This window comes from Miscanthus floridulus, chromosome 10 (genome assembly GCF_019320115.1).
Source record: "Miscanthus floridulus cultivar M001 chromosome 10, ASM1932011v1, whole genome shotgun sequence".
Lineage (NCBI taxonomy): Eukaryota > Viridiplantae > Streptophyta > Magnoliopsida > Poales > Poaceae > Miscanthus > Miscanthus floridulus.
Window position 1 is genome coordinate 25,396,487 of NC_089589.1, and position 25,254 is coordinate 25,421,740.

The window sequence follows — 25,254 nt, forward strand, 5'->3', positions numbered from 1 at the left end:
GCCAACTTGTCCGCACAGCTCACACAGCTGAAGGAAGGGCACGCCAAGAGGGAGGCCGAGTGGCAGTCGGCCGAGTAGGAACATGAAGAAACCTTGCAGACCCTCAATGCACAAATCGGTGAGGTAGAGCGTCGAAGAAAGGCAGCTGAGGAGAAAGCCGCAGACGCCGAGAACGCTGCTGCCGAGTTGAAAACAAAAGCTGAAAGGTAAGTTGTCCTTTGTGCGTTGTAACCTTGTCCACTTGGTAGGAACTCTGTTGGAGAGAGTTGTATCTTTGCAGATGAAGTAAACAAATCCAAGTGCTTGGAAGGTGGAGGATGACGGAGCTCAACCGAAGCCGTCAAGACCAAGCACAACCAACTTGAAGAGGTAACTTAACGAGCAGTTGAAGAGCTTGCTCGAGCTAACTTGATAAGGCAGGGAGCTGATCGGGACCTGCTGCAGGGGCTCAAGACCACGGAGCAACTGAAGGCCCGTATGGAGTTGTACGACGAGTACGTAGCTTTGCGCGAAGCCGTCCACCCGGTGGCCGCTCTGTTTGCTGAAACTGATGACAACCAGGCCATGTATAGCGAGGTGATGAAGAAAATCACCAGCCGAGTAGAAGGCTGTGTGCTCAATGCCATGAAGCTCTGTGTGAGGAGAGTACTTGGCGTGATTCGGGTACAAACCCAGAGGTGGATTTGGCTCGTATTAATTAAGAATCTCCTGATGGAGCTTTTGAAGTTCGGGTGGAGGAAGCCGAGAAGGACGTCGACCAGCTTGCCACTGATATTGCTAATCTGTTAAATTTGCAGCAATCATGGGTAAATGTAAGACTGTAGTGAAGTGTTGAAACAATTCAGTTAGTCTTGTGGGAAGCCGAGTGCCTTGCAAGGCTTGGCTTGTGAATATAACTGTTGCTTCAAAAGTTTAGACTGTTAATCCCGAGTAGGATTGTAGTCTGTGTTAGTCGGATTGAATTGTCTTGTTTAGTCCTGAAAAGCGCGTAAGACAAGTTATCCGAGTACTAGTAATAGTCGACACAGTCACTAAGGTTGTTAGAAACCATGATGGACCCTTAGTCAGCGTGAAGTGCGTAAAAGTTGCACTTGTGTCAAGGGACCTTGGTGATTGTTCCTTATGAGGCTTACTCGCCGGAATGAACAAATCAGGCAACTTGCTTCCGGGATTCACCCAAGCCGGGTCGACATGTGCTAGTAAGAACTAAATGTCGGTTAGCGGCATATACCAGCCGCAGAGACGTGAGCCGACTGAGTAGTCGGCGTATCTCGTAATGATAGGAGTACCCAGGAAAGGTGTATACAGCTGCTGGGCCATGTACCTTGTGAATGAGTGAGACAGTTTCATCTGGCGAAGAACATTATTCTTTATTAATAACGTGGAATCTTGATTACACAAGCTTGAAACTGAATCTACTAATAACTACTAAATATTCCTAAGCATAAAATCTCCGTAACTAGTCAATGTTCCAATAGCTAGACACGGGGTTGCCATCCCCTGTGATTAACTTGAAAGAACCTGGGCGAGTGACTTTGGAGATGATGAAGGGGCCTTCCCAAGGGCTAAGCAACTTGTGACGCCCTGTAGTATTATAGATGCGTCGGAGTACCAAATCTCCAACTTGAAAAGTGCAAGGATGCATGTTCTTGTCATAGTGACGATGTAGGACTTGTAGATATCTAGCCAACTGAAATAGTGCGTTAAGCTTGACTTCTTCAGCACTGTCAATTTCCAGTCACCGGGTATTATCAGCTTCACCATCATTGCACTGCTCGATCCTTGGGGAATTCCTTATAATCGGCTAGTAAAATGGCCTCTCAACCATATACCAGGAAGAAGGGTGAGTACCCTGTTGCTCTACTCTGCTTAGTGCGTAAACCCCAAACAACCTTGGGTAACTCTTGCAACCACTTCCCTCCATAGCCCTTGAGCTCATCATACAGTTGAGGCTTCAAACCGGCTAGCAATAAGCCGTTGGCTCCTTCAACCTAACCATTTGCTTGTGGGTGAGTGTCAGAATCATAGTTGATGCTGGTGCCACAGTCCTGTGCCCAACTTTTGAACTCAATAGCCATGAAGGGGGAGCCGAGATCTGTGATAATCCGATTGGGCATGCCAAAATGATACATAATATCCTACATGAACTCGACTGCCTTGGTAAAATTGTACTTGATGAGTGGCCTGTACTCGATCCACTTGGTAAACTTGTCGATAGCCATGTAGATGTACTCAAAACCACCCGGAGCTCGCTTGAGGGGTCCAACCATGTCAAGCCCCGCATGAGAAGGGCCATGATGGCGGGATGCAGATGAGATTGTGAGCTAGGACATGAGTCTATTTTGTGAAGAACTAACAACCTTTGCAATGTCTAACCAACTCTTCTGTGTCTTTAAGTGCTATTGGCCAGTAGTACCCGGATCGAAAGGCTTTGCCGACTAGAGTCCTGGAGGCTGCATGATTGCCGCAACACTCAGCGTGGATTTTTTCCAGGATCGCCTGGCCTCCTTCTATTGTAATACATTTGAGCAGTAGTCCAGAGGATGCGCCTGTCGGTAGAGCTTGTCTCCGACTAAGACATAGTTCTTGCTTCTGCCTGTGACTTGCTCTGCTTCTACCTTGTCGGCTGGCATTTTATAATTTCAAATATAATCAATGAATACATGTGTCTAGACTAGGTTAATAACCAGGACCTATGCATCGGGCATTGGCGTGTCGGCTGAAGTGGAAGCCTCCTGCTTGATCGAGGGGCAATCAAGTTATTGAACAAACATACCAGCCAGAACTTGTGCTCTATCTGATCTGAGTTTGGCCAGAATCTCTGCTGCAACATTGAGATCTCTCACCACATGATGGATTTCCAAACCCTGAAAGTGCTTCTCAAGCTTGCGGACTTCTGCACCACAATAAGCATCCATGGTTTCCTTGGTGCAGTCCCAATCTTTATTCACTTGATTGATGACCATAGAGGAGTCACCATATATGAGTAGTCACTTGATGTCAAGTGAGACTGCCACTCGGAGGCTGTGAAGGAGGGCCTCGTACTCAACTTCATTGTTGGTAGCAAGCCAGAGAATCTATAGAACATAATTGAGCTACTTTCCATCTGGCGAGATAAAAAGAACACCAGCACCTGCATCTCTGAGCTTCAAAGAACCATCGAAATACATCTTCCAATGATCTAAGATGACCTCTGAAGTAGGCTGCTAGATTTCCATCCACTCAGCTATAAAGTCAGCAAGGACTTGGGATTTGATAGCCTTTCGAGGGACAAAGTCAATGTGAAGTGCTCTGAGTTCGACTATCCACTTGGATACATCATGTTGCATCATGGTTGCGTAGGATGTCGCCGAGTGGGAAGTCGGACACCATTGCCACCTTATGCTCATCAAAGTAGTGGCAGAGCTTTTGTGATGTAATCAAGAGAGCATAGAGTAGCTTTTGTACATGTGGGTATCTGACCATGGAGTATGACAACACCTCACTGATGTAGTAGACAGGTCATTGTACCTTATATGTGTGTCCTTCCTCTACCCGTTCCACAACTATTGTCGTGCTCACCACCATAGTAGTAGCTGCAATGTACAGCAAGAGCGACTCTCATTTTTGGTGGAGTAAGTACTAGAGAGGTAGTTAGGTGAGCTTTGAGTTTCTAGAAGGCTTCATCTGCTTCTGTTGTCCACTCGAACTTGCCTGACTTCTTCAAGAGCTTGAAGAAGGGCAACCCCTTCTCTCCAAGATGAGAAATAAATCGATTGAGGGCGGCCATGTACCCTGTCAACTTCTGAACATCCTTGATGCAATGAGGGGGCATCCGAGTGATTGCTTGAATCTGCTTCGTGCTGGCCTCAATTCCCCAATGACTAACAAGAAAGCCTAGGAGTTGTCCTAAAGGTACTCCAAAGACGCACTTAGTCGGATTAAGCTTCCACTTGTATTCTGTAAGGTTGTCAAAAGTCTCCTGCAAGTCATCAATCAGCGTTGAAGGATCCTTGGTCTTGACCACCACATCATCAACATAGGCTTCTACATTACGACTGATCCGTTCACTTAAGCATGCTTGGATGGCTTAGCTCTGGCATTTTTCAACCCAAAGGACATAGTCGTGTAACAGTAGGTGCCAAATGGAGTGATGAAGGATGTCTTGCTTTGGTTTTCTTTTCTCATGGCAATCTGATGGTAGCCTAAGTAACAATCAAGAAAGGACAAAAGAGCCGACCCAGCCATAGAGTCTACAATCTGATCAATGCATGGCAAGCCGAAGGGGTCCTTCGGGCAATGCTTGTTGAGGTCGGTGTAGTCGACGCATATGATCCACTCAGTCGAGTTCTTTTGTCCAAGCACCAGATTAGCCAGTAGTCGGGATGAAGAATCTCCCTGATGAACCCGGTAGCCCATAGTTTGTGTGATTTCCTTCTTGATTACCGCTTTCTTATCCAGTGAAAACTGTCGTAGTCGTTGCTTGACCGGCTTGGAGCCAGGATTCAATTCCAATTTGTGCTTAGCCAACTCTCTCAGGATACCTGGCATGTCGGCTGGCTTCCAAGCGAAGATAGCTTTATTGTCTCAGAGAAAGTTGGTGAGCGTGAGTTCCTATTCTTTGGAGAGGTGAGCGTTGATGATCGCTGTCTTGGAGGGATCACCAGTACCCAGATCAATTTTGATAACGTCCGAGTTAGGAGGTGGCATGATGATACCTGCCTTCTTTGTCAGAATCTCCATGTCTTCGGGCTTGGTCTGTTATGCGAGGTTGGCAATCTCTTGTGCCTTGAGAGCGAGTTGCGCCTTGGCTGCAATCTGGATAGCCTCTGTGTCATAGTCATATGAGTGTTTTATGTCACCTCGGAAAGAGAGTACGCCATTGGGGCTCGGCCCCTTGAGCAATAGGTATGAGTAGTGGGGAACTGCCACAAACTTGGCCAGAGTTGGTCGCCCAAAGATGGCGTGGTATGATGACTCAAAGTCGACCACCTCAAACTTGATGAATTCCATTCGGTAGTTGTCTGGGGAACCAAACGTAACCGGGAGTGGGATATGTCCGAGTGGCATTGCTGCTTTGTCGGGTACTATCCTGTAGAAGGGGACGTCAATGTATCAGCAAATATGATGTTTAATCCTACGCTACCATTCGATCAAGACCTTGGTGACTGTCATGTTGGCTATTGTTGGCCCCAAGACGAGGGGATAATGGACAGCATTGGACACGCTAGTTCACTGGTCTTTACTAGAGAACTGGATTAGGTACTCAAACCAATTGAGGTATTTAGGAGTGTAGGTATTGCCGCCATGATATCCCGAAGAGCCAACTTCCTTTGGCGCTTGTTCGATGAGGACGGGACTCCTGCGAAGATTATGCCAACTACGCCCGTGGGCTATTGGAAACCTGGATCACCTTGGTTGTCCCCATCCTTCTTGTTGTCATTCTTGCCCTTGCCTTTATCGATTTTTTAGTAGAACCCCAACTCCTAGAGTTGTCTGCACTCAGCTGCCACATGCTTGGCATCCTTGTGGAAAGGACGAGGTAGTTGTTGCAGGTCTTTGAACCATCTGGGCTTAGTAGGCTTTTTAGACTTATCCATGGAGGCAAGGGTGTTGTCTGGTGCCCTTTTCTGATTGGACTGCCCACCATAATTACCCCTGAAGTCATAGCCTTGATTGTCCTTGTTATCCGGCTAGACGCGTGTAGGGAATCGTTTGTGTGATCTCTCTTCTAACACGATAATCTTCTAGACAGTACGGCAAAACTTGTCGGCTATCTCTGGATTGTCATCGCAGAATTTCTTGAACTACCACTTCTGCCTAATCTCGTTGGAGAAGTGTTCAATCACCTCTCTATCGGTAATGTCATAAACCTGAGCTTGTTGCTCTCCAAAGCATCGATAATACTCCTGGAAGCTCCTGTTAGGTTTCTGTTTGCAGGTTCTGAGCTCAATCTGAGTTCTTGGCTATGTGAGGACACCACAAAAATTTTCACATAATTTCCTCTGGAGGTCAATTCGAGTGCTTGGCTTAGATCAATTGAGATGGGATGCAGCTTGTCAAACCAAGCGAGTGGCACAGTCTCTAGTTCCATGGGGAAGTAAAGAGCTTTGAGATCACTGTCGCCACCAACCAACTCTATCGACTGTTAGTAGATGCGAAGCCACTATTTAGGCTCTGTCTTCCCATCATACTTGGAGTGATTGGATGGCTTGAACTTGTAAGGCAGTCGGACTAAAAGGAGCCAGTTTGAAAAACAAGGGAACCTATTAGGGGAGATGCTGGCTACCCTGTACTCGGATTCACCTCCGCCTTCTTTGTTGTTGAAGTGATGACTCGAACCATGTTGGTTGGGTTGCTGTCTATCTCTTCGGTCTCTATTATGGCTGCCTTGTGGTCTGAGTCAGGAATGAGCGGGAACTCCCTGCTCTGTCCTAAGTCGAGAATGAGCGAGGATCCACTGCTCTGGCTCCCAAGATGGATTAGCGGCTGAAGTTGTGTTTCTTCCTTGTAGCTGTAAAGCTGTAGACTCCAAGATCTCTTTGAGGTGATGTTGTTCCACAGTTGAGTTCTAGATAGCATACAGCTCTGTTATGAGAGAGTATACATTGGTGTAGGGCATAGTAAAAACCCTGTGGCCAGCAACTTCCATGAAGTCGGCGTCAAGGTTTCGTTAGGCAGATGTTCTTCTGTTATCACGATCTCGACGTTGTCGATTCCTTTCTGCTTGTTGATAACATTGTTCGGCATCGGCTTCAGTAGCCAAACGATGTCGCTCAACTTCATGGCAGGCGGCTTGATATAGCTCCCACTCCTTGCGATGCTGGGCACGGTTTTGGTGAGTCTGTCGCTGCTTGTTCTTTCTTTCTCTCGTAGTCTTCTCTTCTTCAGTCTCGTTGGCAGGTGCCAGAGCATCAACTGAGATGTTGGACAAGGATTCATCACTAGATCAGACATCCTAAGGCTATGGCATTATGATCTGCGGGGGTTGGTGCACCATGAAAACCTCCTGAGAGTGGCATAGGGTGTTGTTGGTCGTGGACTCTGTGGTGGCTACACTAGCCAAGATCTTTGTGGAGCCAGTGTCTTTAGATGGGAGGGTGCTGCCGTCCTGATATGGCAACAACTCTACCATGCCAACTAGGCAGGAGGGATGTGTTGAAGTAGAAAGTGGTCTGGCACCTGGTCGATGTAAGATGCCACCCTCTGGAGTGATGGACAAAACAAGGCCTTGCTGGGCCCCTGTCAAATGGATCTCCTGTCCAGACTGCAAGAGGTGTTGGATTGACTCCTAAAATATAGAAGCTGAGTTCTTGAGTCTGAGTGGGAAACGACTCGCACTACTACATATTGATATACCACTGTCGTGACTTTCACTGCCGTAGTGATAGAAGCGACGGTGTGATATTTCCACCGTCGGTTGGACCGATAGCGAGGCCTCCTAAGGAAAGAAACCGATAGTTGAAACTTCTACCACTGATGGGTTGACAAAAGATGCGGCAATGGCATTTTCTCTGTCATGTGAAAAGCTGAGCCGACTGGGACAGGCATTATGGCTGCCGGCCCTACACGACCGTTTGGTGCACCGGCGATAGTAAATTCAGCGTGAGTTATTTCCCAACTGCCCACATCATAGTTAAATCACCGTTACTTCCACTTCTCCATCTTCCCAACAACCCTACACGCCTCATCTTCCCTAATGCGTATGCCTAGATCACGCATCTTAACTGCTCCTTTCTGCTTCTCCATCTGGAAGGTTGGACTATTTAAGCCGGGTCTAGGTGCACCACATGGCCTCTTTCCACACACTCTTCATCCTTCAATCTCTTTTAGAATAGATACAAATCGACAGAGCTCTTGAGCCAACCATCTATATTTTCTTCATCGACATGGCACTCCTTCTCCAACTCCTCCAACGGCAACAGTGGAAGCATTGGGAGAAGGCCTTCAAGATTGGGTACTACTAGCATCTAGACACAGTGGGGGTTGCTCGATCTAGGTGCTAGTGGAAGTTTTAAGATTAACGGGGTTCGCTAATTTGGGCAAGCCAAGGGGTACTGAGTTCACTTTGGTATCCCTGGTTTGGCATTGCTGGGCTTCATTGGGGTTGCCAGGATGCCGTTGGTGGCTCCTATGATGGCTCCAATGAGCCCTGCGCATTTCTTGTATTGCTGGTTCATCAGTCCCGATGCCCTGGTGATCCTCCTTCCTCTAGAGCAGCAGCGATGGCGGCGGTGCTTCTCTTAAATGCCTCCTCTTCATGCCTCTCTCTTGACCATGAGAGGTGCAATAGAGAAGGTAAAGCACCTCACTGAGATGTTGGTGGACATTTTGTAAGGTGCTGCCTCGTCCTTAGCTTTCACTGCCTATCTCCAGACTCAACTATGGGATGTACCTATACTCGGCAGGTCTTTGTTATTGTACACCTAGTGGTCTTGGATAGGTTTTTGTTATTGTACAACTTGTGGAATGTAATTGAAGTTATCAATGAAAATTTTTATGTGGCTGTGATGCTTGTTACTGTGTCATTTATATATAGTTTTTGCCTTAAAAACAATTAATAACTGAATGTTGTGATGCTTGTTACTCCACTTTTTTAAGTGTTGTAGTATTTGCCTTGGCTACACAAACATGAGATAAAGCACCTCATTGAGACGGTGCTGGGGTGGAAGTATTTGCCTTGGTTTATTTGCAAATTGGATTGTTGTGTTTGCAAATTGTCATTATTGCAGCTCCCGTCGCCATTTCATATGGTGATTCAGCGGTAGTGTTAGATCGCAAAGTGCCAAGGAATCAAATGGTTCATGTCGTCTTCCCTGCTCCATCGCCCATGACTCACATGGGTGGTCGTGGATGTCACAGACCTTGATTGTTGCCTTCTCAACTTGTGTCATATCATACGCTGTACTACATGTCATTAGGTCTAGTTTTAGATGAGGATGAAATGTGGCATGGAATCAAGTGTGCTAGGGAATCTGAACCACATCATGTTCACTGCTCCATCGCCCATGACTCATGTGGGTGGCTGTGGATGTCATGGACCTTGACTGTTGCCTTCCCCACGTGCGTCTTGAGGTGGGGCTATTTAAGCCAAGGTAAGGGGAGCCTCTCTAGCAAACTCCAATCCTTCTTCCTCCCTTAGCATTAGAAAAATTAGAGAAAACACCTTGAGTTGCATGTAGTCTCCCATCGCGATGGCCTCGCTCCTGGATGGCCTCTTGTCCTCATGTGAAGTTTGCACCAACGTGAGACGCATTGTGCTATTGCTAACTTCTCGTGAGGATAAGACAACGTCCACTAGCATTTCCCATGAAGTTGTTGTGAGCTATGACAAATAAGCCCTGAGAGCTGTGCAAACAAGTCTCGCATCGCCATTGCCTCGCTCCTCATGGCCCTTCCTCATGGCCCTAGCTTCGTTGCGTTCATCATGAGGTAAGAAGCCAATAAGCCGATTGGCACTACCCCGTGCCCCAAGTCCGATGGCATCGCCATCATGCAACCTACTTGGTAGAGCCAGGTGGGGCTTTTTGGCTTCTTATTCTTATGATGAAAAATTTTCTCATGTGGCTGTGATGCTAGTTACTGTGTCGTTTATATATAGTTTTTGCCTTAAAAACAATTAATAACTGAATGGTTGTGATACTTGTTACTCCATTTTTTTAAGTGTCGTAGTATTTGCCTCGGCTACACAGACGTGAGATATATAAAGCACCTCACTTAGATGGTGCTAGGGTTGGTGCTCCTTCTTCAAGATTGGGTGCTTTATATTCCATCTTGCAGCTCTCATGGTCAAGAAGCAATCCAGATTTTGATTACAAAAATCATTTAAATAAAAATATGTTGGGCTAAATAGGCAAGCATATAGGTGGTTTGGATCCAAAGGCATAGGGAGACCGTACCTTGCACTAAATAGGCTAGTAGTTCATCACTTGGTCTCCCTCAAACCATGTGGTTAGCGCTAGAGGGGCCAAGCCACGTGGTTGAATTAATTTTCTCCGTCCAACTTCTAACATCGTTCCATCACCCTTACTTCCACCGGGAGAAGCGTACTCCAATAAGATCGTGCGAGACGTGACCTCGCCTTAACTCCTTCTCTTGCTTAGTGCAATCGAAGGGAACTACAACGGGTGCCTATCTCACCCATCCTTCTATAAAAGCAGAGGCTAAGACAGGGAAGCAAGTACATGGCCGTTGCCACCAAGGCCTAGGCATGCCTCGCTGGTAAGGCGTTCGACATAGTATGATCTTGCTCTTTCACTTCGTGCGACGTCGTGTCTTCAGTTGTAGCATTTTCTTGTCTCCTTTTCAGCCGTCTAGGAGCAGCTGATCGCCGCATAGGGTGAGGTGGCAGAGGCAATCCGCCCTCACTAGGTAGCAAGGGCAATGCCTGTGTCTCCTCCTGGATGGTGGCGAAGAGCAACATGAGCTACCAGTACCTCCACGCGATAGGAGGAAAACGCCATCTGCATGCTTTCGCCTCCTGTGCCTACAGGGATGACCCTAGTGGACTGCCTCTACACCATGCCGCCACGGGTCATGGAGGTGGCCACGTACTGCATTCGCCTCAGGGCCGCTTTGGCCATGGTCGCCGCCCAGCTTAGGCTGGGTGAGGACCTAACCGTGGTGGAGCCGGGGTTCCCAGGAGAGACAAGCTATCAGGATCACAAGAACCTGATCGGCGACTTCTTCGCCATGGGCGATGGTGTCTTGGCCACGCTGAATGTAGAGGACAACATTCGTAATTCTCCCCGTGAGTAATTCGATTGTAACATGCCTCTGCATTCTGAATAAAAATGTTCATAATATTTAGTAATTATTGAACATCTCTGTTTGCTTTTGATTGGAATGTTCCATTTGTGTGCCTTAGAGTTCGAGGCCATATGACACGTCCATCATTAGTACGTACGGAGTAGGTGCTAACATCTCCCAATCACCACCGCCGGTCGCCTTCACTATCGCTTTTGTCCATTTCCAAGCCCGCGTGTGAGTCCTACGCATCACTCCTGCACATATTTACAAAGTTTTCCAGAAACCCACATCTAATATAGTTGCTTATAAAGGACGCTCCCCACCGTGCCTTTCTCCTCCTCAGTGTTATTGTTCCTCATTACCACTCCTGCTCCCAAGTGCCGAACTGCATGACTGCCCCTACTCAGCGGCATGCAAGCCGCCAGTCACCATCGACAAACTAGTGCTCCATGCCGATACGCCTCACCGGCAGGTAGACAACATAGATCCATCGGTGACCAGGCTGGTACTCATCACCGCCATCGCCGCTCGAGCTCAATGCCGCAAGATCCAAAGGCATTGGTAATGCTTTTGCACTTCCCTTACGCATTGTTCTTGGATTTTTATTCCCTTCTTCAGTCATTTGGGTACGAATGAAGCTTCCATTTGATTATTAATGAGCTCACGAACACATCCCCATAGTCGCTCCTTCTCTGATTCAGGTTACAGAGCCGTCGCTTCCATTGCTGGCCCCGCTCCACCAGATCCTCGTCAAGATGGAGGAGGAGCCCCCAACAAGAGGAGCAAAGTGGCCATCCTCATAGACCATGTCTTGGTCCTCATACTCAGCCGCCTCACCGCTCGCTCCTTGTGCAGCTGCAAGTGTGTCTGTCGCTCCTAGAACAGCCTCATCTCGGGATCCGAGTACCGTAAGGAGCTACCCCAGATTCTCGCTGGATTCTTCTACCGCAGCTGGAAAGGCAAACGCAACTTCACCAGCATCAATGGTGAATATCCCTCCTTGTCCATGTTGCCCTTCCACATTCAGGATGTCATGATCTTAGATTGCTCCCGAGGCCTCATCCTCTACTAGTACGCTAGGTTTTGCTATGTTGTCTACAATCTGGTGACTAAGAAATAGTTGCTACTATCGAGTAGCAACCATTCTTGTGGTTCACGTCGCTTGGGGTTCAATTCGACAGTCTCCTCGCACTTCCATGTGTTTGAATATGGGATCAACGATGATGAATCCTTAGGTGTCAACATCTACTCATGTAAAACTAGAGCATGGATCTTTAAAGAATCTGAATGGGGCGAGGGTATTGTAGTATCCACATATGGGAAAGGTTTGTTTGTTAATGGTTTTATGCACATGCTGAAGTTCACCCAGATAGTTGCTATTGATATGGAGGGAAAGACATGGAGGAAAATTCGTAGGCCAACTAGTGATGCAATCTCTATCCATGAAGCTCAGGGTCAGTTGTGTTTATGTACTACTAATACCAGTGTTCGCCTACACGGCCGTGTAGACCGATTACTCGGCGTGTAATCGCTACTCGGTAGCCGAACGTGCAGTTTAGGCCATAAACGGTAGGTTACACGGGATCGCCGTGTAAACGGTAAAAAACGGCCGTGTAATCGGTCTACACGGCCGTGTAGGCGAACACAGGGTAATATTTTGAAAATAAATTATTTTCAAAATATTACCAATGTTTATGATGTGTAATAAGTACCATTAGATTAGTTGTGGAATATACTTTCATAATAAAATTATTTGAATATACAAATATTAATATTACTTTCTACATACTTAGTCAAACTTAAAAGAGTTTGACTCCTCGATAAGCGAGATGTGCACTTATTTTAGGATGGAGGGAGTATTTTATTAGGCACTTAGGCTATTAGGTCTAGCACTTAGGTTCTTAATTCTATATTATTGGACTAACCGTTGTTGTGTAATTCTATATTATCTATGTTATAGGAATATATACACAGGTTATTATAGTTATTTTTACAAATAAAGTAAAAACGAGTAATCCATGTAAAACCGTGTACACGCCGTGTACACGGTCTAAACGCTACACGAGACCTCGCCGACTGTCTACCGTTTACCGTTTAGGAAAACATTGACTAATACTTTGAATAGGTATAAGCTTTCAATCTGGATCCTTGAAGACTATGATACTAGTAAATAGACATTGAAGCATAAGGTGACCACGCTGCAGCTATTTGGACAGAAGAATATGAAAATTGGTACTGAGGTTTGTGACACGGCCTATAGAGTGATTGGAGTTTATCTAGAATGGAATTTGATTTTTTTTGTTGGGGAGGACAAAACACAACTTGTATATGATATTTACCGTAGTAAAGTTCATGTCCTCCCTGCCCGGACCATCGTCTATCCTAGAAGTACCTGGAAACTATTATGTATGAGTGGCGGACCTCACTATCTTTCTTATGTTTCCTTGTTCATGGAGTCATTAGCAGAGCAGTAAAGGTGCATATGCTATATTTTGTTGTTACGTCATGTCTTTGTTCAGGTAGGTAGTTGTTTTGATTCTATATATAGGCTAATTTGGGCTTGCTAACTAAAGGAATGGTGTGTTGAATATCATTAATTCTATTGCTTTGTGCACTAGGAGTCTGAGTGGTTTTGAACAATTTTCCTGCACTGGCTAAGGGAGGAAGAAGAGGGGTTCCATGGTGCATTGCCTACCAATCCGAAGGAAGCTTTGTCTTGCAAGCAGGAGTGCCAGTCTGAAGGAGCGGAGCACATCTACCTCATTTTCATTATGTAAGTCTATAGGGAGCAGAACCTTTATTCTGCTATCCATGCATCGCTTGTGTTAATTCATTAGTTGACACAGTTGTTATGTTAGTGTCGATTGTTATTGTAAAAAGTACTCTTCGTTGTGGACATGATGAATTGTGTGTAATGATTATATCTATATGGTGTTTGTTCATCAGTTATTAATGCCCAGCTTAATTAGTAAATAAATTGTGAAAACCGGATGCCATCACCGCCGCTATTCGTCTGATGCTGTAGGGGTCAATAGTGTATCACCGTCGAATCATTTAATAACCCGACACTGACTAAAGGATCATCATGGGCGGATCGTACTGCAAGGCGATAGTGACCATGCCCTATGACCATACGGTTCATATGCTGAAGCGACGGTGATGTTCACCTCGACACAGGCGGGTCGTGCTCTAATGCGATGAAAACAAAGACCTCATCATGAATGGATCATTAGCCAATACGGCGATGCTAGTGTATACCCACACAGGTGGGTCAGGCCCCAATGCGACCGAAATAAGGATCTGATCACGAACAGATCATAAGCCAATGCGACGGTGTTAGTGTACACCACAGTCGGTCTTAGATGCCAACGGTGAAGGCTATGACCATCACTGTCGATACTGCCGAGGCCAAAATTGGACTGCGATGGGGTTTACGACGTGGCTATAAAAGGTCTAAATGTAGTAGTTTCAGGTATTTGATAGGGACATCTGAGAGGGACTCCTTGAGTAGGCTGACCGTGTCCGGGTTGGAGTCTTGGGTCTTCAAAGCTTTCCAAGTCCGAGTTAGATCGGAAATCGAAAAATGAGAAAAGTTATCAATGAGATCGTCTAGCGTAGCTGAAGAAGCTGCTGGAGAAGCTTGGGGCCCCGAGATCCCCATGAGACGACTATGGAGCTAGTAATGGTCGTCAGTAGTGCAGATCCAGGAGCCAAAGATGAAGGTTGATCCCACCGAAAAAATCATATTGTCGAGGTCCGACGAGCTCTCAATCGCGAAGTCAACGAAAGCCCCTACCTGGCGCGCCACCTATCGGTGTTTGAGGACCGACAACTCATCATGGGGTTACCTGAGATGATAGTTGGTGAGCTTCGACATACGCTGAACTTGGTGGCAAACGCAAGAGACGACGATTTATATACTGGTTCAAGCTGCGATGCGCGTAATACCTTACGTCCAGTGCGGTGTGTAGCCTTTTGTGTTGGGATGGTTTGTATGATTGTGTGTACAAGGGGTGCACCCTACCTCTCTTTATATAGGGCAGAGGGCAGGGACACGTATCTAGTCATAGTCGGTTAGAAGAGTCCTAGTTCTATTACAGAAGCTAGCTTTCTTGGCAAGTTGATTAGGTTGGTTCTTGATAACTTGGAGTCTACGCCACCTTGCCTGCCATCTTCCAATAGACCGTGGACCAGCCCAGGGCCTAGCCAGGTTGTCAACCCCGTAGGGAACCCCTACGACCCTGTTCCATCATCATGTTGTAGTGTGTGCAAGTTGGTCCTTATTTTGATAACTAGTTCATCAACCCGTATTGTTGCAAAGGCTGGAATATTGGAAGATATATGTTTTAGAAGTTCGTGTTTAATACCTACAGGTAGTAAAAATTACTTATCTTTGAATGCCATCTGTTTGCTCATTTTCAAGCACAACACACATATAGATATTCAGTAATCCCTATTCAATTGAGATAAACTTATCAGTAACTATATGTTCTTCCATCTATATCAATATTTTCCTTAGCATGGTTTCCTTCATGATTCTTCCATGAATAGCTTATGCTACGGTGGCTCTTGTTGCTACCTATATCTCATGATGTCATGAATCAAGATTATTATTATTATTACTTTCTATTTTTTATCTTACTAGTTGCTACAAAAAATTTATCCTTAAATTATGCTAAAACCCTAGCTCTTATCGTACAATTTATTCAAAAAACTATTTTTTATTTTATTGGAAATAAACTATTTTTGGAGGTAGACTATACAATTCTTTACTACTATGACATATGTGGTCATTTAAATCTATGCCACAGCGCTCAAGAATGATTGTAGACCTTGTAGTAAGATCTAAGAGGGGCCAATGGTGCTAACATCAGGAAAATATGAATACTTAAGCTAATAACTATTTACTCCTTCAACTTTTCCCCATCGAGGAGGGTCGAGGCATAAAAAAACTTTTCCCCATCGACTTCATGGTGCAATCGTGTCCTTTCCACCCCCTCCACCCAATCCCTAGCCCTTCTTTGACCCCTTCCTGCCTTCAACTGTGTATGCACAATTACCACTTCCCATGGTTAAGGACTGGCGGGTGGTGGTGGTGGATGAGCTCGTCGAGGCAATGCTCTTCCCTTGCTGCCACTGGGCCGGGGAACCCTCCTCTCGTCCACCATGACGCTCACCTATGGTATGCGCCCTTGTGCCTCCTCGTCACAACCGCCACACCTCATCCCCGATCGACGTTGGCCTTGAGGTCCCGTGCATAAAGAACTGGCGGACGTGTCACCAACCATCTAGTTCGCCAGCTTCACGATGGTGCTCCTTGAGACCTCAACACACTCAGCGTCGTATGCTATGTGCACGTTGTTGACATGGAACTTGACTTCACCAACCTATGCGCTGCTGCTCATGCTGGAGTTCGTGCTCGAGTGGTGCCCAAACACCCGTGTCGCTATTGTCACAAAACATGAAGGTGAGCAGTGGCAGCACGCAGCACGGGACAGGAGCAGCGATAGCGCTGTGTTGGGGGGACGCCCTTGACGCGCCGCCCCGTCGAAGCTTCGGCGCCGAGAGTTGAACCCTCTAGTGTCATCCCCCCCCCCCCCCCACCCACCTCGCGAAGCTGGCGGCATGGCTTTGCCCTTCAAGGCCCATTTAGTCCCCTTCGTAGCGAGGGAGGCCACAACGACATTACTAGCAAAGGAAGCTTTGATTCTCCGGTTTTGCAGATGAGGCGTTGCTCATGATGTTAGCCAGGCGGGGAGACACCTTCGCGGCGTCGCCTTCCCCTCCGTGAAGAAAAGGGATGGAAGACGGTGGTCCCCAGGGACGGCCCCCATCATGGTGTTAGGGGGTGTGGTTGAGAACAAAGGGTTAGAATGTCCCTAATACCCCCAAGTTCATGTAAAAGGATCCCTGGTCTGTTTCGGGACATATGTAATTTCATAGTGCCCCTAGGTATGTTTGTATAAATACTCGGCGGGCACACAATGAAGACGATAAATTAATGACCATTTACTCTAGAATTTATTGCTTAATTCCCTCTTTCTGACCTTCGTTTTACTCTTTTGTGGAACACCCTTAGCCCCCTCCACGCAATCCCTTTGCGAGGGTAGGAGACCAGGAGTAATCCCCACATGCTGCGCACAGAACTGCGGCGGCGATTAGGAGCGACGGAACACGAGCGGACGTGAGGGAGTGCCAGACGGTTGGGCTTAAATAGAACGGACCGGACGGAAAGAATAGAGGAGAAATTTTGGCTCTTTAATATTAGGTATGTATATATATGTATATAGATTAGTATTTGAAATTAATATAAGTTAGTAATTTAGAAATAAAAGCATATTTACAGTTATTTTAAAATTTATGATTGTGGATGTTGGTAAGTTAGATATAGATTTGAAGGGATATTTTAGTTTATTTTTTTGATAATGTAAGAAGTAATAATTTTGATGCAAAATTAAGTGGTTAATTAGATTATGTAACATAATGGGAGGTTGTGTAATTTAGATGTGAATTTTGGGGTTACTTTAGATTATGTCTTCATGGCATATGTGGATAATTAATTCAGTGTAGATTTAGGAGGTCAATTTATGTTGTTCTTATAACAACATAGGTGGATAATTTTTTTTTAAAAGAACGAATAGATCCGAAGTATATTATTACCAATATTGATTAGAGTCATGATTTATCCTTTTCTTAGTGTGTCTTGTAAGATTTAACACAGAGGCTCCGTTAAACGCCTCCAACTAGTAATATAATAGTAATAAGATATTAGTTTATACATTAATAATAAAACAAAAGATAAATGGAACATTAACGCAATTTGTGGATGCCTCCAGACATAAAATGTGTAGTGCAAATGCATCCGATATAATGGGATTTGTGGATATTCCAATTTAAATAAGATGGAAAGAAACATACCTTTGATATACCCCCTAAGACTCCCATTTGGCATAAACTCAAAGCAGAGCAACCTTTGCCGTGCGTCTGCCATGACTAGCTTCCCCTCGTAGTTCGACATCTTCCCTTGTGTATCAGCACAATATCCTAGGAAACGTACTATATTTTTGTGCCTTACCCTCATCAGGCAACCAACCTCTTGGTTGAATTTCCTTTCATCCATGCGCATGTCTGACAGCTTCTTCACGGCGACTGCCCTCCCATTCTGAAGTAGTCCCTGCAGTGGCAACGACATTACCCTTCGAGCACGAACATGAGTTTTTATATCAATCATGATCGAGATTGAGGGCATGCAGTATAGTGTTATTTATACCTTGTACACAACTGCAAAGCCACCTTGGCCAACTCGTCGAACTTCAGAGAAGTTATTTGTGATTTCTGCTAGAAGTGAAAGTGGCAGGTGTGTCGGTCCTGCACTTGAATCATCGAGCATGTGCTCCAAGAGGTATAGCTTACTAGCTTCATGATCCATTTGTAATCACATGTATGCAACTGTACCATTAAAACAAAGCATCCAAGTCATGTTTCTTTCCATCTGCCTCCCCATCGGACGTCCGGGCGCCAGCGCTACCCGAGAAATATACGGGGTGGTTGTCTCGTTCCTGGTCGTCGCGGAAAGGGATGGATATATATAGGTCACCGAGATACGAGAGCAGTACGAACTTAGGAGTATTGCAGATCCAAACTCCAAAATCGAGAGGAGAATATAATTTACTAGCTCTCTCTGTAGGCCCCTTCTGTGTGAGCATATCTATTAAACCGGTCAGCAGAAAATACGCCAACTGGGAAGGGAGAAGTGAAGGTTTTAGTCTATACGGTGTTTATCTGGTTGTGCTTAGCCTCTCTTTTAAGTTTTCAGGCTTCTTTCAGGTTTCAGTTGTTCAAGTCCAGGGAGTCTGGACCCTGGTGTTTTACCAGCAATGTACAGAGTCGGGTAGGTATAGCCTGCGGGCAATAGTGCAGGAGAGTGTAGAGTCGTGGGGGTAAATTTGTATTCCTGTTTTTTCTTTTTCTCTCGTCTAATTAAAAAATCTGTAAAATCTTTTGCCGCCTTTTGAAAAAAGAAAATACGCCGACTGTTTCCAGTCCGGTTCTTATTAAGCAGCTCCTGGTTTGGTGCGTCCTGACTCCTGAGAAAATAGAATACGAGTGGAAAAATATGGCAATGGCATCGGTAGGAGCAGAATTTTTCAGTGCTATTTTCATCCCTAATTGGATGCAGATGAGTGAAGATCGAGGATCAGCAGAGGATTTTATACCTTTTGCTGAAAACTGAAAGCGGAAATTATAACTGACGACTGTAAGCTAGGCAGTCACAAATGAAAAGGAAAAATCGAAGTATCCAAATAGGCCCTAAGGCCTGCGATGCTGCTTCAGGTAAACAAATGCAACCTTGAGATGACACTAGGGACCAAAGAAATGATATACATAGCCTAGATTTGGACAGCAAGCTAGGACAAAGATGACAAGCAGTATTATATATTATGATTCCAAACCATTACCTGCTGAAACAAATAGTGTTTACATTTGCATATATATAGTTTCATGATAGCGGTTCTGTTGGGTTTACAGGATGAAATCAAGCAGTAGCTCAAATGGTCACACGCATCACATCTGGACGACATGATTTATCTATATCTGATACTAAAGAGGCAAAATTTCTAGCGCAATAATTTTCGTCTAGCTTAACACCACTTTAATCAATATTCGTTCACAGTTGCGCACCCTCATTCCAAAACCAACTAGAGTCAGAACCGGATCCGTAACAACCAGAGCAAAGTCAGAACACACGTCCAACCTCTAACAGAGGCCGCAAGACACCACAACAACAAAGTTCGCATACAATCCCAAAAAAAAAACTCTCAACCAATCTCCGAAACCTGATCGAAGCCCAAAATAAACACTGTCAGATGGTGTGAGACAGATCAGGAGTCTTGGCGATGTGGAGAGGAACAGAAGTCACAAGCATAGAACAAATCGATATATAGTTCGAGACCTAAACGAGAAAGGCAAGATAAATACCAAATAGAATTAGATCGAGACACTATGGAACAAAATCTCGATGCCACCAGACCAAAATCGGACCAAATAAAAAAAGTTCGCAGCCGGGCCTACTCGTTATCGACTAGCGCGGCCGCGATGCTACCCGCGGCTCTTGCCGGTGTTGCGCCGTGCCGCCTCGCCGCGTCCCACACTGGTGGGTTCCACCACCTCGCCTTAGACACGACGGCTGCCACCCTCCGCACAAGCTCAGGTGGGATGAGCCACGTTGACTTCGCCGGCGAGGCACGATGTGCAGCGCAGAGACAATGAACCAATGAGACCTCAGAACACCTCGCCGAACCCAACCTCGAGAAGAAGCGTGTCCTCGTCCATGTGCTCCTTGATGACAATCAGAACATCTCAAACAACACCTGACCTCTTCTCGCACATGGATTCGATCGATGGCCTCGACGGTTGCTAGGAGGCCATGGATGGGCCTTTTCCATCATCACGGAGCGAGATGCTGAGAGGTCCCCAGGCCCAGCGACTCCGAGGCATCCCGTGTGAACGTTCGCCGGCTGCCACGCTCGCATGGGATCCACCTTTGCCCGTATTTGCTCGGTGCTTGTGCTGGATAGAAACAGTCAAAGGGATGGGCGGATAAGACTGTCTCCAACAACCGTTACCTAAAATAAAAGACTCATTCCACGTTTGGGTAGCATTACAGGCAAAGGATTCAATACACATTTTTGGTCTTCTCTAATAATAAGGCTCTGTTCGGTAGGACTTATTTTAGCTTCGGCTAATTTGTATGGCTGATTTGTTGTGAGAGAAAAACATAGTTTTCTGGCTGAAACGGTACGGCTGATAAGTTCAAGCGAACAGAGCCCAGACCCAAAAGACAACCCTTTCTGCAAATGGGTCTCCAGAAAAGAGGATACTCAGATTTAGGTTATACCTCTTCTGACATCCAAAATGAGTCTTCCATATAGATACTCTGTTTGAGGCTATAGATATTCTGTTGAAGATCTATTTTGGATTTAGGTCTCTCGTTGGAAACAGCATGAGAACGAGATGAGAGTTGGACTGGTGGAGTGGGAGCCCCCCACCATGTGGTTCTGAAGTCTCTGAACCGTGCGGAGCCTCTGCTGGCCTGCTCTGTTTTTTTTTTCTTGTTTTTTTGAACGCAAACTGCTGGCCTGCTGTTGAAGTGTGGAGCGCTGCTGGTGGTGTTGGTCTGTTGGAGGAGTCCATCTTTATTGTGCCATCTACTCATCTTTGCATTAGTGTTATATAAGAACATAAAGATGTGTTTCCTAGTTCTAAGTAAGATTTGTTTTTCTTCAAAATAAGATTTCTTTGAACATAGCTAGATTCGTGCGCACAAATAGTCAATTAAGTATTTACATTGCACTGAACAAAATTGACGGCATTTGGTTCATGCATATATTATCCAGGGAGTCAGTTTCCATTTGGTTTGTTTTTCCTGAGTCCGGCTATTGTTTTTTACCGGTTCCTTCATCTGCTGATCTTTATTTTTCTACTGGTTCCATCACCCACTTGGATCGATCTTTTCCTACCTGTTCATTAACTCTATTGGCTTCTCAGTTTTTTTTGTCTTAAACTATTTAAAATATTTCTTTGTTTTGAATAAGAGAAATAAGATCTAACAATTCGTGTCTAGCGATGATATATGAAGTCTGATTCCCGTTGCAACGTACGGACATATTTGCTAGTTTATTTATAATAAAGTAGAAAAAAGTGTTCCAGGCCACGCACCATAACGACGATAGGCCAGTGCCAGATCGACATGGATTATTTTGTGACAACATAAGATAATTTGGCGAAGCGGTATATATCCTGTATGCACGTACGGCGTAGTGGACGACGTCTAGTAGTAGGTGCATATCCGACCCTGATCATTGAACACGAGGGGGACAACTTCTGGTGCATCTTCTGGGCTCTTGATTCTGATCGACTCTCGTCTCGTTCGTTTGGCTGATAAGTCATGGCTGAAAGTACTGTTGGCTGATTTATTATGAGAGAAAAATATTGTTCGTATTTTGACGTCATCCTTGGTAGGCGTGATCCCTCCTCCAGTCCAGCAGTGCTCCTGATATTTCTAGCGGAGTAAATTGCACTCACAATACAACAACTATCAGGTGGGTGTATGTTAGTCTAATTTCTTGTAATTTGTCCAATTTAATGCGGCAATCTAGGTGGGTGCATGTTGGTCTAACATCTTCTAGTCTGTTTAATTACATGCGAGAACTTGGCTCATTGATGCATATACAGTCCAAGCACATGTGTTCGATGTCATTGGGAGCTACTACATCATATCGTGCTGAGCTCATCCAACGCTTAACTGGAATCGTTGGGATAACGACTCATTTGCAGGCAAGCTTGATATCGTTGGATTTTATTTAGGCTTGGTCCATTTTTAATTCAACGAAATCAAATAAAGCTTACCTCATGTTAAATGTTATAGTGCAATATAGTCAGTCTCATATGGGATCTCGACTAAATTGACTCAGCTTAAATAGGCTAACTATGTGTGTTCCTATCACAAAGTTTAAGGGCGCACCACACGCGTGCACGTGCTGCCTAGCCTAGCCGAGCCGTGAGCGTGCACGAGTTGGGCCATGCCACAACTTCGGCTCGGGTGTGTGGGACGATCAAATTTTTGAGGAGCGCATGGTTGAAAGTGCATCTAGGCTCCTAGTAGGTTTTAGCACATTGATGTTTGAACAATGAAGGATATAATTATATTTGTGAGATATAGACATATTATAAGCATATGTGGGTGCATGACAATATAAGGAAGCCCCCACACACAATTCAAATTGTTGTGGCGTATTGACCATCGAAGGCTTAGTTTAAATTTCTATTTCGAATTTGAGTATAGAAAAAGTCATACTATTAAATTCTTTTCCATAGGCAATTGACTTAACCAACAGCCTAATTTGGTTAGCAGGTGCTGTTAATTTAAGCAACCTTACGTGCTATGTATATATTTTACAAAATTCAGAAATTTGTATATTTTACTTCTCCAGTTTTCAGATCTAAGACAATATCGAAACAACATTTCATCACATATAGACAAAGGCAATATACATCACATGACAATATACACTCCAACCAGAATCATATTTATAGCATAGTTACATCGCATATGTAGTTCAACAGGGTAGTTTTAGGCATTATATTGCTGGAGTGGAAGGTGGAGGGCTGGTGCAAAGCTGCTGCGTCGTTGACACAGTTGGTCAACGGACTCTACTAATATTCAGAAGAAAATTGTTTTAGTTTTAATGCATATAATATAAGCAAATTGGTCTTGTATATATAGCTGGTGTCACACATTACATGTACCTATCGCACCATTTGTTTTTTTTTCCTTGATGATTGGTCCACTTGTTATTTTGGATAACTATAGCCCACTTGCATAGCTGCTCCTACAGAGGCACAGTGTGTACTTTAAAAGCACAATTATTGGTGCTCGTGGTCGTAACCGGCCTATTCGCTTGGTCGTAAATAATCGTGGATTATAAGCCAGAATAATATTTTTCTTTCGTACCAAACCAGTCAGCAGTAATAATCCACGATCGATACGATCGTATGAGCATCGGCCGAACAGGTCACCGAGTTACGAGGGCGGTAGGAACATACGAGTACTGCAGATCCAAACTCTGGTGATCCAACTAATCCCACGTGGTGGTCCAAACTAAACCATGAATTTAGGGATATGATTGGGTTGGCATTGTCCAATGCCCACAAATGAGTGGCCCACGAATGAAATTGACGATGCAAAAATGAAGTCATCACAAACATAGGCTGGCCCATAGTTTGACGATTACATAGGATGGCCCATGCAGATGCAGGCTGGACTAGCCCAGATGAATGAGGAAAGTGGATATGGCTCACAAGGACTCAAGAAGCAAGCAAGCCAATCACAAAATGTTCTCAAAAAAGAAGAAGGATTCGGATCACGAAAAAACGAATAAAACGAAACTCAGAATATATGCCAGCGCATAGGCAGTGTAGAGAAGGAAGGATCCAACACAATCTGTATTGATCAGTGGTGTGTTACATATGTACGATTTACATCGCTGCAATGCGCTGGCTAACTGCTCAAGGGAGCGGAGCGAGCGTCGTGGCTAGGCTACGTGTTATGATGAAAACGGATCGGATACGGACGGATATCACCGATATTACATTTGTTTTCATATTTCTGTCCGGATTCGGATTCGAATACGGATAGTGTCAACTATGTCGGATAGGATACGATTGGATATCGACATCATAAATATGCGATTTGAGTATTCGGATACGGATACGGTATCGGATGTTGGATATTCGGACTCGGATACGGACAGATCTGAACCCCTCTAAACGGATTCGGTTTCGAATATGGTCGAAAAATATCCGTACCGTTTTCATCCCTACTACGTGTGCACACAGCTGAGATCGTGGGCGCGGTCGTCGCGGTTGGTTGAGCGTTCTCCAACAGGCAGCATTACACGGGCCTTATGAACAAGAACTTTTCTCTATTGGTGTAACTTAGGAGTCTATCAATTTGCAGCTAGTAGCGCTGCCCATGGCCATGATTGCAAGGGTTTAAATTTGCAAAAAAAAAAGAGTTTCATAAAGGTCCAGATCTAACCCATAAGTAAACTGAATACTACTAATCTAATGAATTAAGACACAGCTGCTTTGGGATTTATACTAAATTTTAGTGAGGGAGCACAAGAGCACTAACCTGGAAGATGGAGGGGTTGCTGCAAAGCTGCTGCCTCCCAAAGAAGAGACGGCTTCTCGCCTTCACCTCCCAAAGGATCAGCAGTCTATCCACCACACGACCAGGTTATAAAGGATGATGGAACTAGGAACGAAAAGCTGTATCCATGATGGCTTGAAGTTCAGATCTTGGATTAATTTGTTAAACCTACACAGAGGAGTACATCTCTTGCTCATCTGAGAAGCTAAAAAATTATTATAAAAGCTAATAGCAAAAGGCCAATAGTAAGAAATAATATCAAAAGCTAGAAAACCAGCTTTTGAACTAAAAGCTGCAGCTCAAATAAACAGACCCTTAGGAGTTGAGTTGAAGAATTGAGCATGCACAAGAGCTTCTTAACTAGTAGGATGGTAAAAAATTAGGAGTAAAACCGTTGGATCACTAACCTGGAAGATGGAGGGGCTGCTGCAAAGCTGCTGCCTCCCAAAGAAGACACGGGCGTTGACGCAGTTGGTCAAGGCATGAACTCATCGAACTAAATAGATGGATTGGCTAGGCATGTACCCATCGAGCCCACTTGTTGAGGTGCTGATCTCACGCTATAATAAAACTACTCCCTCCGTCTCCAAATAAATCAATTTCTAGAATCTATGGTAAGTTTGACTAACTTTATAGAAAAAACAACAACATCTATGAAATAAAATGAACACCTTATAAAAATATATTCTATGATAAATCTAATTATACTAATTTAATACCATAAATCTTAATGTTTTTTCTAGAAACTCGGTCAAAGTTTAAAAAGTTTGACTTAAGACAACTCTAAAAATATATTGATTCACGGACAGAGG

General features: G+C 44.9%; 1 protein-coding gene across 6 annotated transcripts in view; it reads right to left on the bottom strand.

Moving 5' to 3' along the window:
- Window positions 1–24,956, bottom strand: part of LOC136486388 (uncharacterized) — a 60,873-nt gene extending 35,917 nt beyond the window's left edge. For 2 of the 6 annotated variants that reach the window (XM_066483269.1, XM_066483268.1), the window contains exons 1-2: window positions 24,850–24,956; window positions 24,425–24,610 (exon numbers count right to left, since the gene is read on the bottom strand). Coding sequence is in view for 3 of the 6 variants with exons in the window: in XM_066483265.1 (XP_066339362.1) it covers window positions 17,647–17,902; window positions 17,999–18,157 (415 nt within the window). In the remaining 3 variants the exon portion in view is untranslated. Of the gene's footprint in view, window positions 1–17,646; window positions 17,903–17,998; window positions 18,178–24,424; window positions 24,611–24,755; window positions 24,808–24,849 lie in introns of those variants that run through there. The other 4 variants (XM_066483265.1, XM_066483267.1, XM_066483266.1 and 1 more) reach the window with 4 other exon arrangements.
- Window positions 24,957–25,254: the final 298 nt, after the last annotated feature.